This window comes from Dendrobates tinctorius, unplaced genomic scaffold (assembly GCF_039654945.1).
Source record: "Dendrobates tinctorius isolate UK_male_01 unplaced genomic scaffold, ASM3965494v1 ptg000085l, whole genome shotgun sequence".
NCBI lineage: Eukaryota > Metazoa > Chordata > Amphibia > Anura > Dendrobatidae > Dendrobates > Dendrobates tinctorius.
The window spans coordinates 6,256,493-6,280,771 of record NW_027361753.1 but is presented as its reverse complement, the minus strand read 5'-3'; the positions used below and the strand labels follow the sequence as shown (position 1 = coordinate 6,280,771).

Genomic DNA, 24,279 nt, shown 5'->3' with positions numbered 1-24,279 from the left:
TCTTTTTTTATAGAATACACTATCTGCACAGTTTGTTAAACATTTTATGACGCTCACTCCCCATCTATATGGCTGAGCTGTGATCTATGACATCCTCTCACGATCCAGATTTGCTACAAAATGACTGCTGAATTCCTTGCCTCAGCTTTTATTTTGGTTATGATAGTTCATCACATTGATTGGCTCTGCTATATCATGTGCTATGATAGCTGCAAGGCATTATGGGGAAGCCAGCCCGGAAACGCCTAAGGTTATGTGAGCCTTCTCAGGCTGATGCAGTCTTTTGCATTCTATATAATGATGGAATCATTTTTAGCAAGTCGTGCAAATTGTTCGAATTCCCAAAAATTCCACTTCTATTCGATTTGCATTGAATTAAATCTATTATCTCTAGTGACACACGTAGCTCTAGAAAAATGTGATATCCATGGAGTTGTTGTCAAAATCTTCACTTATTACACATCTCTCTTTTGGAGACCCTGAACCTGTAAGAAGGAAGAAAGAACCACACGGAATGGTACGTCTAAATGACTTCTGTTCACGGCTGCAGGTGGCTATGTATTTTGGCATTAACTTTAAAGATCAACAGCATAATAAAACTCGTAGCCCAGTAAGACTGAAGCTGGCTAAAGACTTTAGATTGCCATTAGATGGATGTCGGACTAATGATCATTCCTGCTGAGCTGACTTTTTTTCTTAAGAACGCTCCTCTTTAAGAAAGCCGCCGACTAACACGTTGGGTGGTGGCTTATCTCAAGGAGAACAATGTGATTAATAAGTGCAAAATTAGACTTGGCTGACCGACCATCATTTGGGAAGCTCCTCCATAAACATTAGACCCTCAGCCAAACCTGTCGATATCAGCCGACATAAGTCTAATGTGTATGACCAGCTTGAGAGATTGAGCGTGATAGGAAAAATCAGGAAACTTGTCTCCATTTGACCATACCAGTAGGACCAGGTAATTTTAACCAGACTCTGTAGAACATGTCCTCTTGTAAGTGGAAATGGTGAATGGAGAGACTACAAAGATTCTGTTCGAGTTTATCAGAGTGTTGGTCGAACATACTTTAAGACTTCCACTAGATAAAAGTTGTCCAAGCCTGACAATTTGGGCTCCATAAGCTGACTATCTAATGCAAATAGGGGGTCTCCTGACTCTTCATCCACCAATGATGATGGAGAAGAAAAAGATCCAATTGTTGGAATTTCAATGGCCAAAACTTTTGTTGGGTGAGGAGATAAGCTGAAGTTGCTGAAGGTAGCTCACTGGAGTGCGGTATGTGGAAGATGACTGATAGGAGATCCTGGAGGCCATGTGGTGATACATTAATCGGAGACCTCAGAGGTCTGAGCATTGCATTTCACCATGCTGTGTGCTTCTCCGAACCATCGAGGGGTGTAAGGTTGAAGGCTGAATGATTTCCATTGATAGTTGATGACTGTGGTAACACAAATGGAACCATAGTATGGTCAGGAACCTTGACGAATGTCAACACCAGGGGATCATTTTAAGAAAGCAACAAATCAGAGAATATACTGGACACTTAATCAGCACATAGCCAGAAGTCGGAACCAGGTGGAAAAACAAGGCTAAGTTGCAGTCAGGGACAAGACCATACTCAAGGTCATGATCGGAGTCTGTAGAATGATGTAATAATAGCAGCAGCACGATCAGGGGCCTAGGAAGGGTGTACTGTACCTCGTCCGGTGGCATGCGGTAGCTGAGGTCCCTTTAAATAGACTGCCTAAGTTTCATATCAATTTAAAGTTTCAGTTGCAATTTGCAAAGTTGTGCGGAAATGTGGAGGCAGAAAAAGAGCCACAGGTCAATTCTTCAGAGCCGAGGGTGAAGTCTGAAGACGTCAACGGATAAGTGTCGATGTCGGGTTGTCGTCAGAGTAGACAGGACCACCAGGGCAGACTCCCTGCAGGAAACGGGGGCAATGAGTAACAGAGAGAAATAATGAAGAGAAGGACACAGTAAACTTCTATATGTATCGTTCTGACAGCTGAAGATTTTGCGGTCTATGACTACTTAAGAAATATTACAAACAAAAAGCTGTAAATTGCAAAACTGAGTAGCACTATCCTACACTATCCATCTAAGAAGATGCTTCTTTCTCCTTCTGGATTTATTCTTCATTCTCAATTGATGGGTAAAAGCGGTGTTAAGTGAAGACAGGTTTTACCATTACTGATAGAAGTGATGACAGTTGGTGCTTATGAGATTCTTTGGCCAGGGGAGGAAGTAGGAGATAGTACCATAGAACTTAATGAGCACCAACTGTCATCTCCTCTCTCAGTAATGGGAAAGTCTGTATTCACTGAAAACAGATTTGAATTGAGAATTTTAGGAATGAAAGATCAGTTTAGGAGGAAAAAGAAGCAGATTTTTCTGATAAGATGTATTACAAAGTTTTTTTTGTGTAAATCATGTTTATTGAATTAACAAGATTAAAATAAAACATTGCTTTCAACAATCTCATGTCTGGTTCTTGAATGAAAAACAAATTGCATATTAAATCCATTGTTGCGTACTTACCACCAATATTATCTTCTAATTGGAATAACAACTATTAATACCATTCAGTCCAGAAAATTGTCATACACAAAACAACCTCTGTGTTGTGTATTCTCATGAAAATTAAAATAGAGGTTTGATGAACAACATTAAAATAATAGGAAAAAATAAAGAAGTTAGAGGGAAGAAAAGAAAAAGGAAAGAGAGGAAGGAAGAGAGGGGGAGAGAAAAAAAAGAGAGGGAAGTAGAGGTATGGAGAAAGTTATAAGTAGAGGGTCAAGTAATCCAGACCCCCCCTCGAGCATTTTTGTGTTCCCTGTCCTACACGGAGGAGATAAGTTGGTCAAGACCATTTTAAGCCAAAGACAAACAGGTCAAACCAAGTGAACAAGATCTAAAGTGTAAAGAATATTTCTGATGCTATCCTATATATTAATCAAGGTCCCGATAGCCAGATATCTAATTCCGGGGTTTCCCTGAATGCTATCCAAGAGGCCCAAGTGTTATATAGTCTGTCAGGGTTCCCTGTGGTTTGGGTTAGCAAATACTCCATTCTATAAATATCATTGAGTTCTGCAACAAATTCAGAGCAAGAAGGGTATTTCTCTTGCTTCCATAACCGAGGGATCAGATTCCGAGTAGCCGTGAGAAAGTGCCTGAGGAGATTCCTCTTAAACCTGGAAATCGACATATAACATAAAGATAAAAGTGCAAGTTCCACTGTAGGTTGAATGTGACATATTGATAGCCTGTTGTAGAGATCAAAAATCGACAACCACAACTTCTTTATTGGCGGGCAGCCCCACCATATGTGAACATATGTTCCATTATCCTGTATGCATCTTCAACATGTGTCTGGAATCACCGGAAACATAGAATGCACCATAGAGGGACACCGGTACCACCTTGTTAAAATCTTGTAGCTCCTCTCCTGTGATACCGAGTGTAACGACGTTCTAAATGTAAATAGAAGCACCCTGCCCTTTCCTCTTGAGACAGGGATCTCCCCAAGTCATGCTCCCATTTTGAGAAAAATAATGGGAAGTCATGTGTCGGAGTCTGACTTTTTTGGAAAAGATTGTACAGCAAAGAAACCTTGTGGGCCGGAGGGTCCCCCGTGACACAGAGCTCCTCGAAGGGAGTTAAAGGTCTCCTGATATCATTTTGTTTGGATATAGCAGTTATAAAACTTCTTAGTTGTTCATAAAAGAACCAGGCACCTGTGGGTGGTACTCCGCCCTGAAATATCTCGTCTAATGACCTCAAGTCAGATCGATCCATGAAATCATAAACAATGGGACGTGAACTCCTACACTTCCCTAGAATAAATTTCCTATTAAAACCTTCAGGGAAATTAGGGTTATCATAAGTAGGAGTCAGTGACCCAGGAGATGTTGAGGTCTGAAGAGCCCAGTGCCTCTGTTCAGTAAATAAGATCATGTTCCTGGTCAGGAATGGCAAGGTGGCTCCCCCCTTCCCCCCACCCCCCCGTGGACCACAGTATAATTTGAGGATCACTGCCATTAAGATCACTCTCCAAATTGACCCATTTCTTACTATCCCTGCTATGATATAAATCTAGAATACAAGTTCCCAAGGACGCACGGCTATAAGTTAGAAAGTCCGGTAGGCCAACTCCACCCATTCTTTTAGGACAACTTAATTGGTGGTATGATATTCGAGCCCGTGTATGGGACCACACAAACCGGGAAATCGCTTTTTTAAGGCGGGAAAAAAGGAGGCAGGTAGATATATGGGGATCGTTTGGAAATAATAAAGAAGGCGTGGCAATAAGTCCATTTTAATTACATTGGCTCTACCAAACCATGATAACGGGAGTTTATGCCATTTTTCTAGGTCCGATTCTGCTTCATGTGAGGCAGGCTTGAAATTGGTGTCATATAGTATGGCAGGAATAATATTTTGTTGTAAGTACATGTTAATTTTATTGTGAAGTGACTGTACTGGTAGATCCCTATAGTGACCAGCTATATTATATAAAATTTTATAATAGTCACTGAAGCCCACAAGAATATCCCCGGTACTGTGTACCTTCCTTTCCCCCCCTTGTTTTGATAAAGGGTATATAAGTGTTTAAGTCACGCGGGTGTATAGCTCTGGCCAGTAACTTGCCGCTTTTATTTCCAAGTTGATAGAAATGGTCCTTGAGCCGTTCCCTAAAGCATCATGATTTCTGGTCCAGTAAAGCCAACATTTTTTGTCTGGCGATAGAGAGATGTGCAAATGTAGCGGGGTCTAGATCACGTTTATGTTTATTTTCTAGTTTGTAAATTTGATCTGATAGACTGGATAACTCCGCGATTCTCTCTTTTTTCAGACGAGCACCATGTGAGATAAATACCCCCCTCACAACACTTTTTAAAGCTTCCCACTTGATAGGAGGGGATGTGGGATCTTCACCATCATCAATTATAAAATTGGATACTGATCGTTCCACCTCTGATTTGCACAAGGCGTCTTGAAGTAGATTCTCATTCAGGCGCCATGAGAACCCCGATTTTGCATTTGAGTGTAATATGATGGAAAAAAATATTGGGGCATGATCTGACAAAGTTTTTTTAATTCCATTTGCACTATTGAGTTTTAAAAATGATTAAAAGAAGGGTTTAGGCTGTGTTCACACACAGCGTTTTTTTTTTCCGCGTTTTTCCTGCGGATTTAAAATTCCGCATTTCTGGCTATTTTCTATGTTTCTGGGGACGCGCAGCAAAAACGCGCAAAAATCGCGGCAAAAACACACGTTTTCGGGGAAGGAGTCCTGTTTTTATGCAGAAATTTTCTGCATATGTGTGCACATAGCCTTACTCTTTAAAGGAGGTTATCCCAACTTAGGAAGCAGGATCAGTTTTGAAGGTTGAAAGGGCAAACTGGGCACTTGCCCAGGGTTTCTTTCCAGAAATGGAGCCCCTTATTTTTGCGTTCACATCCATCTATGAAACACGGCAACTGCCTTTAAAAAAGTGCTTACTCAGCGTGTGCATGGAGACCTAGCGGCTAGTTCTGCACTTGCACCAACAAAGCTGGAGCAGGAGAAGAACAAACTGATGCGTTTACGATTCTGCCAGAAAATATCAAAAACGCACTTCTGCATGGTAATCATTAGGTTTCAGTCGCACATTACGGTCACGTTGCTTTTTATTCCGATTTTCAAAGATCCCGCCAAAAATGTTGAAATACAACTACAATTGGGATGCTACCATCAAACCTAAACTCCAAATGTAATAAATGTAAAATTGAAAAAAAATAAAAAAGCACAAATAATCATCATTAAATGGGTTGTCCATGCATTTCCATAGAATACTAGGGTGTTTAGCCGTTGACTTTATGGCTCTATTTCAGAGAAGTTGAACTTATTTTGTGTTTTTCTTGAATAGCATATACAGACATGTGAAGACGGGATCTCACAAGATCATGAACACTGAGGTTATTATTTACTGTTTCTTCACAGTTCCCAGGAACTTCAGCAGTGTTCTCTGAAGGTGATGGAGCCGGAAGGAAGCCCTGCCCGCAGTCTGCTGAGATTGATGGGCGATCAGGGGTGTACCGTAAAGGAGCTGGTAGAATTTTTACAAAGCATCAGCCAGTCAAATGCTCTCCAGATCCTGAGCCCTCGGGGTGAGTAGTGGGAAAATTTTTTTTCAGTCTTTTTTTTTTGTCTTGTTTTTGTAGATCATTTACGTAATTCCCTAGATAATAGACCTTAATGGCAATTGATTGGCTCGAACATCACCTGGATAATCACAGCACCCACCTGTGGACATTCATGCCTGCTACCCCTATGATAGGTGAAACCCCCGTGACCTGGGGTGTGCCGGATGTGGACATCCACCATAGAATCATAGAATCGTAGAGTTGGAAGGGACCTCCTGGGCCATCTGGTCCAACCCCCTGCTCAAAGCAGGATTCGCTAAATCATCCCAGTCAGATGTCTGTCCAGCCTCTGTTTGAAGACTTCCATTGAAGGAGAACTCACCACTTCTCGTGGCAGCCTGTTCCACTCATTGATCACTCTAACTGTCAAAAAGTTTTTTCTAATATCTAATCTGTGTCTCCTCCCATTCAGTTTCATCCCATTGCTTCTAGTCTTTCCTTGTGCAAATGAGAATAAAGTTGATCCTTCTACAATGTGACAGCCCTTTAGATATTTGTAGACAGCTATTAAGTCTCCTCTCAGTCTTCTCTTTTGCAAACTAAACATTCCCAAATCCTGCAACCTTTCCTCATAAGACAGGGTTTGCAGACCGGTCACCATTCTGGTCGCTCTTTTCTGAACTTGCTCCAGTTTGTTGATGTCTTTTTTAAAATGTGGTGCCCAAAACTGGACACAATATTCCAGATGAGGTCTGACCAAAGAGGAGTAGAGGGAAATAATGACTTCACGTGATCTAGACTGTATGCTTCTGTTAATACATCCTAGAATTGCATTTGCCTTTTTTGCTGCTGCATCACACTGTTGACTCATATTCAGTCTGTGATCTATTAGTATACCCAAGTCTTTTTCACATGTGCTGTCACAAACAATACAGGATAGTTTCCTGAATATATTACAGTGCAAATTTCTGGACACCCATACCATTTATTGGATATACCGGTCCCTGCATAACTTAAGGTGTCAATCCCGTGAATCTAGTGATTTCCTACATGAATGGGTAATCTAGTTCACATTATGTGCTTATCCTTAGCCTATCTCAGTACACACATTTATACTCATTTTACTTATCATCTTCAGTGTCCTTTCATCCTCAGTAGCTGCTGCCTCTCAGACGTCTGTTTCTCCACATTATTAACGAATATACCCAGTACTGAATAGTGCCTACTCACGACAGCGGTTCTTTATTAATAATATATGGAATTTTCCATTACAGCTCCTCTCAGTTAAAACCAACTGTGAAAAAAATTCTGTTTCTGATGAAGGTCAATTGTATGACCGAAAACGTTTAAAGGAATGTACTCAACTGGATGCCTTTCACAATAAAGGAACTGTCAAATCAATTTTTCTTTTTGAGTGCCAAGTTTTTGTACTACATAGTGGTTGGGTGAAGCCATTTATTGTCAAACTACTGCGTTTTCTCTTTTTAAATCATAATGACAACCCAAAACATCCAAATGACCCTGATCAAAAGTTCACATACCCCATTTCTTAATACTGTGTATTGCCCCCTCTAAACATCAATGACAGCTTGAAGTCTTTTGTGGTAGTTGTGGATGAGGTTCTTTATTTTCTCAGATGGTAAAGCTGCCCACTGTTCTTGGCAAAAATCCTCCAGTTCCTGTAAATTCCTGGGCTGTCTAGCATGAACTGCACACTTGAGATCTCCCCAGAGAAGCTCAAAGATATTGAGGTCAGGAGACTGAGATGGCCACTCCAGAACCTTCACTTTGTTCTGCTGCAGCTAATGACAGGTTAACTTGGCCTTGTGTTTTGGATCATTGTCATGTTGGAACTGTATGAGCTAGACCGATATATATGAGATAAGATTGAGACCTAGGGTTAAGCAAAAACATTCACAGGACCCATATCAATAGTCAATGGGAACTAAACTAGAACCCCGTAAGTCATGACAGGTCTGACTCTTTACTATTCAGCCCCTCAATCCCTCCATACAACAGACCAATGTCTCTTGGTTCCGGAGTCCCAACGTAGTGGGACCGGGGACATGCTGACCCATCAAGGAAAAGGATGCTACACCCCCCGGAAGGGAGACAGTTATATGTGTTGCATTTTGTTTTATGTGTTGGTGTCCTGCAGGTTGCCGCATAGTAGAGGACGAGCATGGTTATAGAGGGGAGGAATATAAGAGGTGTGGATGGTGTGGACAATGACTGTCACATTCCTTTCCCTGAATGCACCAATTGCGTTATGTGAATAAGCGTTTTGTGTCTTTTACATATATTGCGATATACATTTAGAGTGTGATAAGTATTAATAGTATAATGTAATTATTAGCGTGTAGCAGTGTTATAAGTAATGTTGGTAATTTGATAATGTAAGGTATCATAATGTAAAGACATAGGTTAGGACTTAGGACATAAGGTAGTATTTGCATAGAATGTAGGTGAAAGGTTACGTTTCCCCAGCAACAGACTGCAGGGTCAGAGAGTTAATGATGGGACTAGCCCACAGGGGGAGGGCTTAGTGCTAGGACAAGGATCTGCTTTCTGAAGTTAGTCAGAGAGGCGTGAGAGTCTGAAGAATTGACAAGTGTGCAGTGCTGCCATTTGGTGAACTACAGCAAAGGAGGCAAAGGGACAATGAGTTTTCATGACCGGGAACTGACAGCGAGGCCTCCACTTTAAAGGGGTCCTTGGATAGGACAACGTGTCATGAGAAACCCTGAGCTGGATAAACGCCGAAGGTATGGACCTAAAGAGGACCGAGATTGTGGGACTAGTGAGGATACAGAACGGTAGATCCAGGGCGTGCATGGTGAGAATGAAACGTGCTTAAGACTGTGTACTCGCTATCACTTGTACATAACCTTCACCAAGTTAAGTAAAGTTCCCATGTTTGAACGGAAGATTCATTTTTTAATCTGTGTAATTTGTGGTCCTGGCCAGCCAATACCATGGGCTAGGGGTGGCCTGCACTCGCCTATGGCTGCCACCTTGGGCACCATTACATACATACTGTACCTTCCTCTCACTTTTTATTCAACTCACTTTTTTTAAAAAAAAACAAAAACTGTTTTATTTTAACACAAAGTGAACATACAGAGTCACAAAATGCTTATAATCTTAAGCAAAATATCAAGCAGTATATTAAATTGCTATAACTCAACCTGTAGTCAAACTCTCCATTAACATCTTCTATCCCCCCCTCCCCTCCCTTCGTACACCATTACTCCAAATATTTCTCGTTAAATTGGCGTGTGTCCACCAATACATTTTAATAAGTCCCAATTCGTATTTTCAAGTTGCAGTTTAAGTCTGTTCTTAGTCTCTACATCAGGAGTGAGTATAAAAGATGACCATGTACTAAAAAAATTCTCTGTCAGCTTTTCTTTTTTGGTCAGTCTCCAACCAGTCCATCTTAAAGGGAATCTGTCACCTACTTTTTTGCATATAAGATGCGGCCATCGCCATCAGAGGCTTATCTACAGCATTCTATTATGCTGTAGATAAGCCCCCGATGTAACCTGAAAGATAAGAAAAATGAGTTATATCATACTCACTGGGGGGCGGTCCGGTCCGGGTCGCAGTTCGGGTCTGGCGCCTCCCATCTTCTAGAGATGACGTCCTCTTTTTTGCTTCCCATCGCATCTCCGGCACAGGCGCACTGCTCTGCCCTGTTGAGGGCAGAGCAGAGTACTGCAGTGCGCAGGCGCCGGGAAAGGTCAGAGAGGTCCGGTGCCTGCACACTGCAGTACTCTGCACTGCCCTCAACAGGGCAGAGCAGTGCGCCTGCGCCGGAAAGCAAAGAAGAGGACGTCATTGATAGAAGATGGGAGGTGCCGGACCCGGACCGCGACACCCATCGGGCCTGGACCAGACCAGACGGCCCCCCGGTGAGTATAATATAACTTGTTTCTCTTATCTTTCAGGTTACATCGGGGGCTTATCTACAGCATTACAGAATGCTATAGATAAGCCCCTGATGGCAGTGGCCGTATCTTATATGCGAAAAAATAGGTGACAGATTCCCTTTAAACAAAAATTGAACCTTTGTCAAGATTAAAGATCGCGGTGGTGCATTCGGATCATCCACTGATGCAGTAGACTTTTTCTGACTGCAGAGGGCCATATCACCAGTAAGGCTTTCAAATGTTTCGGTAACGATCTCTGGGGCTCCTCCAAGATATTGAAGATTGCCCATTGTGGGGTTAAGGGGAATTCAACCCCACAAGTATATTGCAATTCAGAGTGAATATCATGCCATAACTTTTGAATTTTAGCACAGCTCCAAATATGATGGAATATGTCTGTATTATGCTGACCACATTTTGCACATTGTGAATTCATGGTTGACATTTTGAACGTATGTAAGGGGTAATATAAGCCCTATGCATAAGCAATAAAGCCATATCGGTATAGCTACTAAACGGAATAACTTTTTTTGTGTCATAGTAGCATTTAAGATGTCTTGCACCTCTAACCCCCCCCCAATGTCTTTTGTCCATCTCGCCCGGCCCATGTCCTATACATCCCATGACCACTCCCTGCGCAATACAGAATATATGTTTGTTGTTGATATCAACTGAGATCTACCTGTTCTATAGATGATGTCCAGTTTATCTCCCCAACCTGGCTTTTGTCTACTATTAACATACTTAAGGGCCAGGCTGTGTGCTTGAATGAATAGGAATGGTTAACATCTGAAGAAGGGATAACGGCGTACCGCCTCCTAAAAGGCGAGCATAGAAAAACAACAGTTCAATAAATCTATCACCAAGATACATTTCTGCTGTGCAAGGATTTTATAATCTTTGGGCGGGCTGCTCCTTAGAAATTGAGGGTTATCTAAAAAGGGCTGAAAGGGTGATAGTCCACTCTTCGGTTTACACATTCTCCTCCCTCGTCTCCAGGATAAGATAGTCTGCCATAATACCTGACGATCTTTAATATCCTTAGAAATATTCTCATTACTCAAATATACCATGGCCATTAATGAAATATGGGGATATATCTGCCTCTCCAGATGGACATTGGCAAAGTGAGAGGACCCCCGCAACCAGTCAATACCTAATGTTAGCTGCTTTATTGTATCTACTAATGTCAGGGAAATGGATACCCCCCTCCTTCCTTGGCAACTGCAATTTACATAGCCCAATACGCGATCTGTCCCCAAATAAACTGCCATAAGGCCTTATAATAGACTGATGTCAGACTTGGGTACTAATAATGGGAATGTTTGAAATCAATAGAATAACTTCGGGAACATTATCGTTTTGACACCTCCCTGAGAAGGATAAAGTAAAGTGTTTCCAAAAGTTAAGGAGGTTAGTTATTTTAAGAATAAGGGGTCTATATAGGGTGTGGGGATTCGCTGGGAGCTGTATACCCACATAGCCGATAGATTCTGTCCTCCATTGGAAAGGAAAGGAGCCATCCGATATCCTACCCGATCTAAACATTGCCAGAGCTTCTGACTTGTTGTAGTTCATTTTAAAGCCTGTATCGTCTCCAAAATATTTTAATGTTGACATTATGGTTGGGATTGCCTGGGTCGGATTGGCAATAAATAATATAATATCATCAGCAAAAGCTAGTAGTTTAGTCTCCACATTCCCCGAGCGTATCCCTTGAAATTCTGATAAATTCTGAAGAGTTCTTGACAGGGGATCTAACGCAAAATTAAATAGTAGTGGAGATAGTGGCCATCCCTCTAGGTACCTCACTGGATTTCAAAAGACGATGACAGGGTATTATTTATTTATAAAAAGCCTGGACGTGGGGTTTCTATATACTGTATCAACCTGACTGCAGTACAAAACCATGACCCAAGTCCCCGAGTTTCCAGTAACTTATGTAAATAACGCCACGAAACCCTGTCAAAGGCCTTGTCTGCATCAAGACCAACCACTATGTTCTTCTTGCAATCAACTCACTCTTTGACGATATACAATCCGACTTCCGTCCCCACCAGTCCGCTAAAACTGCACTGACCAAAATTACTAACGACTTACTAACCACCAAAGCTAACAGAGAGTTCTCTATACTGCTCCTCCTAGACCTGTCCTCTGTCTTCCTCACAGTTGATAACCTCCTACTGCTACAGATCCTTTCTTACCTTGGCATCAATGATCTTGCCCTCTCCTGGATCTCCTCATAACTCACTAACCACACGTTTAGCGTCTCCCATTCCCACACTACTGTACCTCCTCATCCCGCCCTCTCTCTGTTGGTGTTCCTAAAGGCCTTGTGTCTTTGAATCCCTACTCTTCTCCATCTATACCTTTGGCCTGGGGCAACTCATAAAGTCTATTACCTTCTAGTATCATTTATATGTTGATGACACTCAGATCTTACCTCTAGGTCCCAGAAAAGGAACAAAGCAATGCAGAATGAGGTGCATTGCTTTGTTCCTTTTCTCCAACAATTTGGATTTTGCAGTGGTAGCACTCTATTACGCATTCTGGCTGTGCATCTGGAGTGCCCTCACTCACCAGGGCCGTGGGGTACTCGGTACCGGGCCGGTTGATCTTCTCAACGGGGGTTGTCACGGCAGCGGTGACCCGGTTCATGGCCCTGGGGCTCCATTGCAAAGGGGGTTGTTTCAGTGTGCTTATGGTGGTGAAAGTTTATAAGTGATTCGTGACGCCACCTGTGGTGTTCGGCAATAGAGATGTAAGCCGACCCTGCAGACAGATCCTCTGGGACAGATGGTGTGGTGCAGCAGTGATGTTATAGCCCTCCACAGGCAGGGCTGTAGTCCCAGGGCAGTGTAGGTGAAGTGACACGTAGATGGTGTAGAGTCAGGCGCAAGGGATGTAGCAGTGCTGGGCAGGTTGGCGCCGGAATAAGTGGAGGACACCAGGGCATGTAGTTCCAAAGCTTTACTCACAGTCTGTTGCAGGTACAGGTGCCCGCATCCATGCCATGTCCTCCGGGTCAGGAGCTCAGCCAACTTCCAGGCAAGATGAAGTACTCCTTTCCAACACTCCGCCAACATATGTGCCTTTTCTGAACGTCTCCTCTTATAGCGCCTAAGAATGAAGTACTCTCAGTACTGAGTTACACTGGAGTGCCTCCTGTCAGATGTTCCTATGAACTCTACTTGTACGGCAGACAGCTGTAGCCTGCTTCGGGGACTCCTTGCTACTAAGTCCCGGCTCACTAATATATTGCTGTTGTGCCCCCAAGTCTTGTGTGGGAATAAAGTGGTCACTACTTCTATTCCTCCGGTGTCTGCTGCAGGACCATTAGTATCCGTACAACCTTGGTGACCGGACCCCGGCCTTGCGCTTAGAACTTGAAAAGGGTTCTCCTCTAACCCTGGTCCTTGTTCTCTTATTCTCCTTATGTTCCGTGCTAATCCTTCTTCCCAATGGAGAATCAAGCTTCCTTTCTCTGTATCCTTCCTGTGCCAGCAGACCCAGATCACTGTGGCCTGCTGCAGCACTTCCTTCTTCCATCACTCTCCCGAGGATCTTCTCTGTCTCACACTCCGTCCGTCTACATCCTCACTCTCTGACTGAGTGAAATGAATGACTGACTAACTCAACTCTTCCCACTCTTTTGTGTCAACTAAACTCCACCCACCTCCCAGCACGTTTCGTGTTCCAAGCAGGGAGTCACCAAGGGGTGCTATGCTATACTCCAAGCAGGGAGCCGCCGAAGGTGCTTTGCTACACTACTTTGTGGTGTGGGGGTGCTAGTGTTGGAGCGTGGTCAGGTGTCTCCACCTTACCTGGATGGTGGGGTTCCACACCCCAGGAGGAGATGCAGTACCTCTGTGGCGACTGAACCCTCAGGAGCGCCACACATCTATATCTATCACACTACCTCTCTATCCCAGACGTCACCTCTACTGTCCGTAATCTCAGAGTGTATATCAGCCATACCCCCCATCTTCTCATCATGATTTCTAAAACAATGGGGACAAAACCCAATTCATCATGTTTTCTCAATCCCACCCAACCCCCTAACCATTCTAGCACACTAAATGACTTCACATACTTTCCTTTCACAAGTCTGCTACCTTGGAGTAACCCTTGACTCCACCCTATCCTTCAAGCACTTATCACCTCCTGCCGCCTATAATTCAAATATTTCCAGAATTTGTATTTTCCTTAATCTACTAAAATTTTAGCAGATGCCCTCATCATCTCCCGCCTCGACAACTGCAGTAACCTCCTCTGTGGCCTCCTAGCTAACACTATGATACCTGTCCAGTCCATCCTTAACTCTTCTGCCTGATTAATCCACCTCTCCCCTCACTACTCCTCTGCCTATAACGTCTGCAAATCTCTTCACTGGCTTCCAATTCCCCAACAAATTCAGCATAAACTACGAATAATTACTTTCAAGGCCATCCAATACTTTCCTACACATAATTTCCGGTCATCGCAAGACCTCTTGTATTCTCCACACTCGTACGTTCCTCACCCAATCGACTTCTTGTGAGCATCTCCCGTCCTCTTCTATTCTCCACACTTGTATGTTCCTCACGCAATCGACTTCTTGCGAGCATCTCCCGTCCTCTTCTATTCTCCACACTCGTACTTTCCTCACCCAATCGACATCTTGCGAGCATCTCCCATCCTCTTCTATTGTCCACACTCGTACATTCCTCACCCGATTGACTTCTTGCGAGCATCTCCCGTCCTCTGGAATTCCGTGCCACATTTGTCTCTCACATTTGGAACCTTCAGATGGAACCTAAAAACTCATCTCTTTACGGTAGGAAGGTCTACAGCCGGCAATAATCCTGCTGCCACCTCACCACCACCGTAGCTGCTGTAACCTACGACCTACTGTCTCCTGCCCCATTACCCTGTAGACTGTAAGTCCACGAGGACAGGGACCTCTCCCCTCTGTACCAGTCACTGTTAGTTCATTGTAATTTATATATGTATTGTGTTTGTAAACCCTTTTCACATAAAATAACTAATAATAACCTCCTCCACCCTGCCAGCATTTCTGGGCTTCTCCTGATTAGTTTGTCCCAGTGACATCATACCTTCTTCTCCCGCACCATAATGAAATCACAGGGTCTACTAATCAGAAAAGGCCTGGGGTTGTCACATATTCCTTCTGGTTTGTTGGTGAAGGGATACCAACATGACCACTGGACCGGGATACCAACATGACCACTGGACCGGGGTCCCGAGAATATTTATGCTCAACTCTGTTGGGACCCAATGCACATTCTGTATCTAGAAATGCCATGTATATTCTTATATGGCCATTAAGTGACTAGTTAACCCAATATAAAACATTTCCTAGTTAGTAGCTATGAATCTGGCGGACATATTGCTCCAGACTGTGCCTGCAACAACAGACTACAGACTGCTGCAGACTCGTATGCGGCATATTGGTCCTATCCACCAGTATTGTATCCGGAAATGTTCTCGATGATCGAGCTTGTGTAATGTCAGTGTGAACCTAATGACTTTTTTTCTTTTAGGGGTTAAAGTTGTCGTACACCCAGAGTCGATGGCAGTGCGGTCTGGACAAATGGTGAAGCTGTGCTGTGTAGCCGCCGAACATCCTGTTGTTAATTACCAGTGGTTCAAAATGGATAAAGAGGTTCATTCTTTTCTTCTATACCTTCTATACCTGCAGCATAGGTACAGATTTACAGACTAGTTTTGTGACAAGCGTCAGCTTATGTTGAGTCGTTTTTCTTGAATGAGTGGACCCTCTGGGCCGTGGCGCCCACCCACCTAGGGCGAGCTGACCTAGTGAGAACCCACCCCCTGTACAGGGAGTGTCAGGGGCAAGACCAAGGGGGTGAGCCACCACGGCAGCTGGACCAGATGGCCGGCTCAAGGAGACACTATTGAGTGTCTGGCAACAGAACAGACAGGATACCAAACATAAAGCGAAGTCACAGAGTTTCTTCAGCAAAGGTGGTTTCACACTTTTTTCAGGTGCAAGGCATAAACAGGGAATCAGGTGCAGGGCACAAACAGTGAAAAACGGCAAGATGCGTGCAAGGGCACGCCAAATGTTCCAGGCATAGCACGTGCACGAAAACATACCAGGGTCCAGGGCAGGGTACGTGTTAGGGATCACACAAGAGTTCCTAGAAGGGATGCGTGCTAGGACACGCCAGAGTCCAAGGCAAGGTGCACGCCGAGAGACACGCCAGAGTCCAAGGCAGGGTGCGTGCAAGGACATGCCAGGATCCAAGACGGGGTGCAATGGCATTGGACTCCGGACTACTGGCAACGACCGACAGGGTCCAGGCATCAGGCTGCGGACATCAGCTCCGGACATCAGGCCACAGTCATCAGGTTCCGGGCCTTTGGCAGCGGTCGGCAGGTTTCGGGAATCCGGCAGGCAAGCCAGGGTTCAAGGCAGGGTGCGTGCTTGGAACCACGCCAGGGTTCAAGGCAGGGTGCGTGCTTGGAGACACGCCAGGATTAGGTTCACAGGACGGAGGCCTGCGCATGCCGAGGGGCATGCCAGGGACAGGTACAAGGATGGAGGCCTGCGTGTGCAGATAGACACGCCAGGGACAGATACAAGGGCGGAGGCCTGTGCGTGTAGAGGGACACGCCAGGGACAGGCGAGGCAGAGTCCTGCGCGTGCAGAGAGGCACACCAGGGTCAGGCGAGGCAGAGTCCTGCGCGTGCAGAGAGGCACGCCAGGGTCAGGGTTCAAGGACAGGGTTAGGGCCTGTGCGTGCAAGAGGACATGACGGGACATGGCAAAGCCTGGGCATACTTTTACAGAAGCACGGGGAGGTATGCCATGGGCAGGCGAGGGCCTGCACGTGCTATAGAGAGCACGAAGAGCACAGTGCAAAAACAGCGTGAGGTGCAAGGGAGCACAGAGAGCATGGCTGGGGCACTGGCTAGCTGATCGGGCTGCGGCACTGACAGCCGGGCAAGACTCCAGCTAACCCGGCTGAGGCATGGCAGGCGACACAGCACGGCTGAGGCACAAGCAGGCGAGCACGGCTAGGGCGGGCACGACTGAGGCACAAACAGGAGGCTAGGAAGGCCAGGTGCATGCAAAGGGCACACGAAGCAACAGAGCAAGGCAAGACGAGACACAGGGCAGAGCAAGACCAGAGTACGGAACACGGAACGGAAGCATAGCCAGAAACACGGAATCAGGTCAGAGCAGGAACAGAGCTAGCAGCGAGCGTAGGCCGAATCCCAGAGCCGGGCCAAGGTAAAGCCTTGGGACTAGCCAGGGAACATGCTAGAGAGCACCATAGAACAGAGAGCAGGAATAACAGGCAGAGACAGAAAACAGAGAGGAAACACAAGGCAGAGCATAGCGAAAACAAGACATGGCAGAAACAGGCAAGGCAGAGAATAGCGAAGACAAGACATGGCAGAAACAGGCAAGGCAGAGAATAACAGAAGGACTACAAGTCCAAGCAGGACAAGGACGAACATGGCACAACGGACAAACATAAGACAAGGCACGGGACAAGAGACGAAGTACGAGCACGGAGCGTGTGCATAGACGCACGACAGAGCAAAGTGCAAGGGCACAGAATAGAGGGAGCGACCCCGCAGACCAAGCAGCCATGCAGGGAAGCAACACAATACTCAGGCCCTGAGCATAGGAAGAGGCGGTCTGATATAGGGCATAGCACCTCCACTTCCGGGTCAGGACCAGGGGAGAACTTCCAGTTCAGATCCTCCAGGATCACAAGGAGCAGTCACATGATCAGGATTCCAGACATGCAGGGATGATTACAGAACCAGTGCAGAAACCTAGGCAGGTCACATGATCAGAGTTCCACACATGCAGAGATGAATGCAGAACCAACCTCTGCTGGAACATAGGAAGGACACATGATCAGGGGTTCTAGACATGACGAGATGATCACAGAAGGCAGAGCAGAAACGCAGGCATCCCGCAGCTCAACAGTCATGAGGTGAGTGTGCACACTGCTCTAGGGAACATGCAGGATAGCAGACATGAGATGCACGTGCACACCGCTCCCAGAGTCATGAGGCAAAACAGACATGGCGGACATGACAGTACCCCCCTCCTTAAGCCCTCTCTTACCGGGGCTGGAAAGAAGAAAAAAAAAATTATTCGGCAGAATCCAGTTAGTACAAACCACACCAACAACGTTGATCCGACATCTGAAATGGACACCTGCACCGGTCAAGACACAGGAGACGCGGACACGACACGGGGTTCCAGTGGGGAGGACTGCGGGTAGACAAGCAAGTCTTCTTACTCTGGCTGCCATCATTTCCAAACAAGTTCAGAGGTCAAGGGCCGGGTCTGATTTACATCAGAAGAGTGGCCAGGGTACCACCATTTTCAAGCGAGTTCAGGAGACATAGAGCAGATCAGATTCTTCATCAGAAGGTTAGCCGAGGTACCAGCGGAGTCCATGGACTGAGTTCTGTGACGAGCGTCAGCTTACGCTGAGTCGTTTTTCTTGAATGAGTGGACCCTCTGGGCCGTGGCGCCCACCCACCTAGGGCGAGCTGACCTAGTGAGAACCCACCCCCTGTACAGGGAGTGTCAGGGGCAAGACCAAGGGGGTGAGCCACCACGGCAGCTGAACCAGACGGCCGGCTCAAGGAGACACTATTGAGTGTCTGGCAACAGGACGGACAGGATACCAAACATAAAGCGAAGTCACAGAGTTTCTTCAGCAAAGGTGGTTTCACACTTTATTCAGGTGCAAGGCATAAACAGGGAATCAGGTGCAGGGCACAAACAGTGAAACACGGCAAGATGCGTGCAAGGGCATGCCAAATGTTCCAGGCATGTACATGCACATTAATTTACTTTTTCTGCTCAGACCCAGTTTCTCATGTATATGTGCATGTTGGCAAAAAAACCTAATTCTGGTAGCAAAGGTCGACATAAACTGTAAATAATGCACCCACCAGAGGGAGCCAAAGAGCTGACTGTATACTGCTTTAGTATTGAGTTACATGTATAAACAGTATGCAGTGAGCTCCCCCTAGTGGTGCACATAGGCAGATAACATTTTTATCAGATATTTGCAGTAGGTCTATATCTATACAGAGATCGATTCTTCAGTAATAGACATTAGACACAATAGACAGAATGGGAGGAGACACAGATTAGATATTAGAAAAAACTTTTTGACAGTTAGTGATCAATGAGTGGAACAGGCTGCCACGAGAAGTGGTGAGTTCTCCTTCAATGGAAGTCTTCTACATTGGTTTGATGTCTATGGCCTCATCATCTCTAATGCTTTACTTTATCAAGGTTCCTTATGGCAATTCATCAGAGCTGACATTTAACCCTGTGGATGTAGATGACGCCAGCTTCTACATTTGCCGAGTCAATGACTCTCACACGTTTGATTACAGCAACTGGGCTCAGCTGGAAGTAATTGAAAGCAATTTGGCATGTCATGGTGAGTTAAACAAGGCATCCAGGAAAAGAAGGCTGCCCTAATTAATGGAGTAACTGTGTGTGTGTGCCTCAGTGGGTCTCCTCAATGCAGCTCTTCCCTCCCTCTGACAGCAGCATGTAGTTTCACACACAGAATGGCAGACTGCAGCTGCATCCCCCTCCTCTCTGTGTTTTATTTACTGCATTGTTGCAAACTTTTTTTTTCATAAAAGTCATGACCTATGAGATATAAAGTAATAAAGCAATTAATCAGCACTCCCGTGTAATCTTTAGATAACACATCACAATTAGCTGTGCCAACTTATATAACTAGCAGATCTCAGAATTTTGTAGGGCTTAGGGGACATTTTTTACTTATCCAAAGCTATTTTCATTATTTGTCACTTTTCAAGCCCACTCAACAGTGTTACTTGTAACCTGACTAAAAATATAGTATTGAAATGGGTGTAATTTCGCCCCTATGTACAAGAATATAACTACTATAATACTGCCCCTATGTACAAGAATATAACTACTATAATACTGCCCCTATGTACAAGAATATAACTACTATAATACTGCCCCTATGTACAAGAATATAACTACTATAATAGTGCTCCTATGTACAAGAATATAACTACTATAATACTGCTCCTATGTACAAGAATATAACTACTATAATACTGCTCCCTATGTACAAGAATATAACTACTATAATACTGCTTCTATGTACAAGAATATAACTACTATAATACTGCTCCTATGTACAAGAATATAACTACTATAATACTGCTCCTATGTACAAGAATATAACTACTATAATACTGCTCCCTATGTACAAGAATATAACTACTATAATACTTCTCCTGTGTACAAGAATATAACTACTATAATACTGCTCCTATGTACAAGAATATAACTACTATAATACTGCCCCTATATATAAGAATATAACTACTATAATACTGTCCCTTATGTACAAGAATATAACTACTATAATACTGCTATCTATCTACAAGAATATAACTACTATAATACGTCCCCTATGTACAAGAATATAACTACTATAATACTGTCCCCTATGTACAAGAATATAACTACTATAATACTGCTATCTATGTACAAGAATATAACTACTATAATACTGCCCCTATGTACAAGAATATAACTACTATAATACTGCTATCTGTGTACAAGAATATAACTACTATAATACTGTCCCCTATGTATAAGAATATAACTACTATAATACTGCTATCTATATACAAGAATATAACTACTATAATACTGCCCCTATGTACAAGTATATAACTACTATAATACTGTCCCCTATGTACAAGAATATAACTACTATAATACTGCTATCTATGTACAAGAATATAACTACTATAATACTGCCCCTATGTACAAGAATATAACTACTATAATACTGCTATCTATGTACAAGAATATAACTACTATAATACTGCCCCTATGTACAAGAATACAACTGCTATAATACTGTCCCATATGTACAAGAATATAACTACTATAATACTGCTATCTATGTACAAGAATATAACTACTATAATACTTCCCCTATGTACAAGTATATAACTACTATAATACTGTCCCCTATGTACAAGAATATAACTACTATAATACTGCCATCTATGTACAAGAATATAACTACTATAATACTGTCCCCCATGTACAAGAATATAACTACTATAATACTGCCCCATATGTTCAAGATTATAACTACTATAATACTGCCCCTATGTACAAGAATATAACTACTATAATAATGCCCCCTATGTACAAGAATATAACTACTATAATACTGCTCCTATGTACAAGAATATAACTACTATAATACTGCCCCCTATGTACAAGAATATAACTACTATAATACTGCTCCTATATACAAAAATATAGCTACTACAATACTGCCCTTATGTACAAGAATATAACTACTATAATACTTCTCCTATGTACAAGAATATAACTACTATAATACTGCTCCTATGTACAAGAATATAACTACTATAATACTGCCCCTATGTACAAGAATATAACTGGTAAAATACTGCCTCCTATGTACAAGAATATAACTACTATAATACTGCCTCTATGTTCAAGTATATAACTTCTATAATACTGCTCCCTATGTACAAGAATATAACTACTATAATACTGCTCCTATGTACAAGAATATAACTACTATAATACTGCCCCTATGTACAAGAATATAACTACTATAATACTGCCCCTATGTACAAGAATATAACTACTATAATACTGCTCCTATGTACAAGAATATAACTACTATAATACTGCCCCTATGTACAAGAATATAACTGGTAAAATACTGCCTCCTATGTACAAGAATATAACTACTATAATACTGCCTCTATGTTCAAGTATATAACTACTATAATACTGCTCCCTATGTACAAGAATATAACTACTATAATACTGCTCCTATGTACAAGAATATAACTACTATAATACTGCTCCCTATGTACAAGAATATAACTACTATAATACTGCTCCTATGTACAAGAATATAACTGCTAAAATACTGCCCCTATATATAAGAATATAACTACTATAATACTGCTCCCTATGTACAAGAATATAACTACTATAATACTTCTCCTGTGTACAAGAATATAACTACTATAATACTGCTCCTATGTACAAGAATATAACTACTATAATACTGCCCCTATATATAAGAATATAACTACTATAATACTGTCCCTTATGTACAAGAATATAACTACTATAATACTGCTATCTATCTACAAGAATATAACTACTATAATACGTCCCCTATGTACAAGAATATAACTACTATAATACTGTCCCCTATGTACAAGAATATAACTACTATAATACTGCTATCTATGTACAAGAATATAACTACTATAATACTGCCCCTATGTACAAGAATATAACTACTATAATACTGCTATCTGTGTACAAGAATATAACTACTATAATACTGTCCCCTATGTATAAGAATATAACTACTATAATACTGCTATCTATATACAAGAATATAACTACTATAATACTGCCCCTATGTACAAGTATATAACTACTATAATACTGTCCCCTATGTACAAGAATATAACTACTATAATACTGCTATCTATGTACAAGAATATAACTACTATAATACTGCCCCTATGTACAAGAATATAACTACTATAATACTGCTATCTATGTACAAGAATATAACTACTATAATACTGCCCCTATGTACAAGAATACAACTGCTATAATACTGTCCCATATGTACAAGAATATAACTACTATAATACTGCTATCTATGTACAAGAATATAACTACTATAATACTGCCCCTATGTACAAGTATATAACTACTATAATGCTGTCCACTATGTACAAGAATATAACTACTATAATACTGCCATCTATGTACAAGAATATAACTACTATAATACTGTCCCCCATGTACAAGAATATAACTACTATAATACTGCCCCATATGTTCAAGATTATAACTACTATAATACTGCCCCTATGTACAAGAATATAACTACTATAATAATGCCCCCTATGTACAAGAATATAACTACTATAATACTGCTCCTATGTACAAGAATATAACTACTATAATACTGCCCCCTATGTACAAGAATATAACTACTATAATACTGCTCCTATGTACAAAAATATAGCTACTACAATACTGCCCCTATGTACAAGAATATAACTACTATAATACTGCCCCTATGTACAAGAATATAACTACTATAATACTGCTCCTATGTACAAGAATATAACTACTATAATACTGCCCCTATGTACAAGAATATAACTGGTAAAATACTGCCTCCTATGTACAAGAATATAACTACTATAATACTGCCTCTATGTTCAAGTATATAACTTCTATAATACTGCTCCCTATGTACAAGAATATAACTACTATAATACTGCTCCTATGTACAAGAATATAACTACTATAATACTGCCCCTATGTACAAGAATATAACTACTATAATACTGCTCCTATGTACAAGAATATAACTACTATAATACTGCCCCTATGTACAAGAATATAACTGGTAAAATACTGCCTCCTTTGTACAAGAATATAACTACTATAATACTGCCTCTATGTTCAAGTATATAACTACTATAATACTGCTCCCTATGTACAAGAATATAACTACTATAATACTGCTCCTATGTACAAGAATATAACTACTATAATACTGCTCCCTATGTACAAGAATATAACTACTATAATACTGTCCCCTATGTACAAGAATATAACTACTATAATGCTGCTCCTATGTACAAGAATATAACTACTATAATGCTGCCCCTATGTACAAGAATATAACTACTATAATACTGCTCCCATGTACAAGAATATAACTACTATAATACTGCCCCCTATGTACAAGAATATAACTACTATAATACTGCTCCTATATACAAGAATATAACTACTATAATGCTGCCCCTATGTACAAGAATATAACTACTATAATACTGCTCCCATGTACAAGAATATAACTACTATAATACTACCTCTATGTTCAAGTATATAACTACTATAATACTGCTCCCTATGTACAAGAATATAACTACTATAATACTGCTCCTATGTACAAGAATATAACTACTATAATACTGCCCCTATGTACAAGAATATAACTACTATAATACTGCTCCTATGTACAAGAATATAACTACTATAATACTGTCCCCTATGTACAAGAATATAACTACTATAATGCTGCTCCTATGTACAAG

The 24,279-nt window shown here is 42.2% G+C and overlaps 1 protein-coding gene across 3 annotated transcripts in view; it reads left to right on the top strand.

Annotated features, from left to right (window-relative positions):
- MALT1 (MALT1 paracaspase) overlaps positions 1–24,279 on the top strand; it is a 139,711-nt gene that overhangs the window by 69,058 nt on the left and 46,374 nt on the right. For all 3 annotated transcript variants that reach the window (XM_073584803.1, XM_073584802.1, XM_073584801.1), the window contains exons 2-4: positions 5,994–6,160; positions 15,612–15,733; positions 19,373–19,523. In XM_073584803.1, the coding sequence (XP_073440904.1) occupies positions 6,028–6,160; positions 15,612–15,733; positions 19,373–19,523 (406 nt within the window). In that variant the 5' untranslated portion in view covers positions 5,994–6,027. The remainder of the gene's footprint in view (positions 1–5,993; positions 6,161–15,611; positions 15,734–19,372; positions 19,524–24,279) is intronic.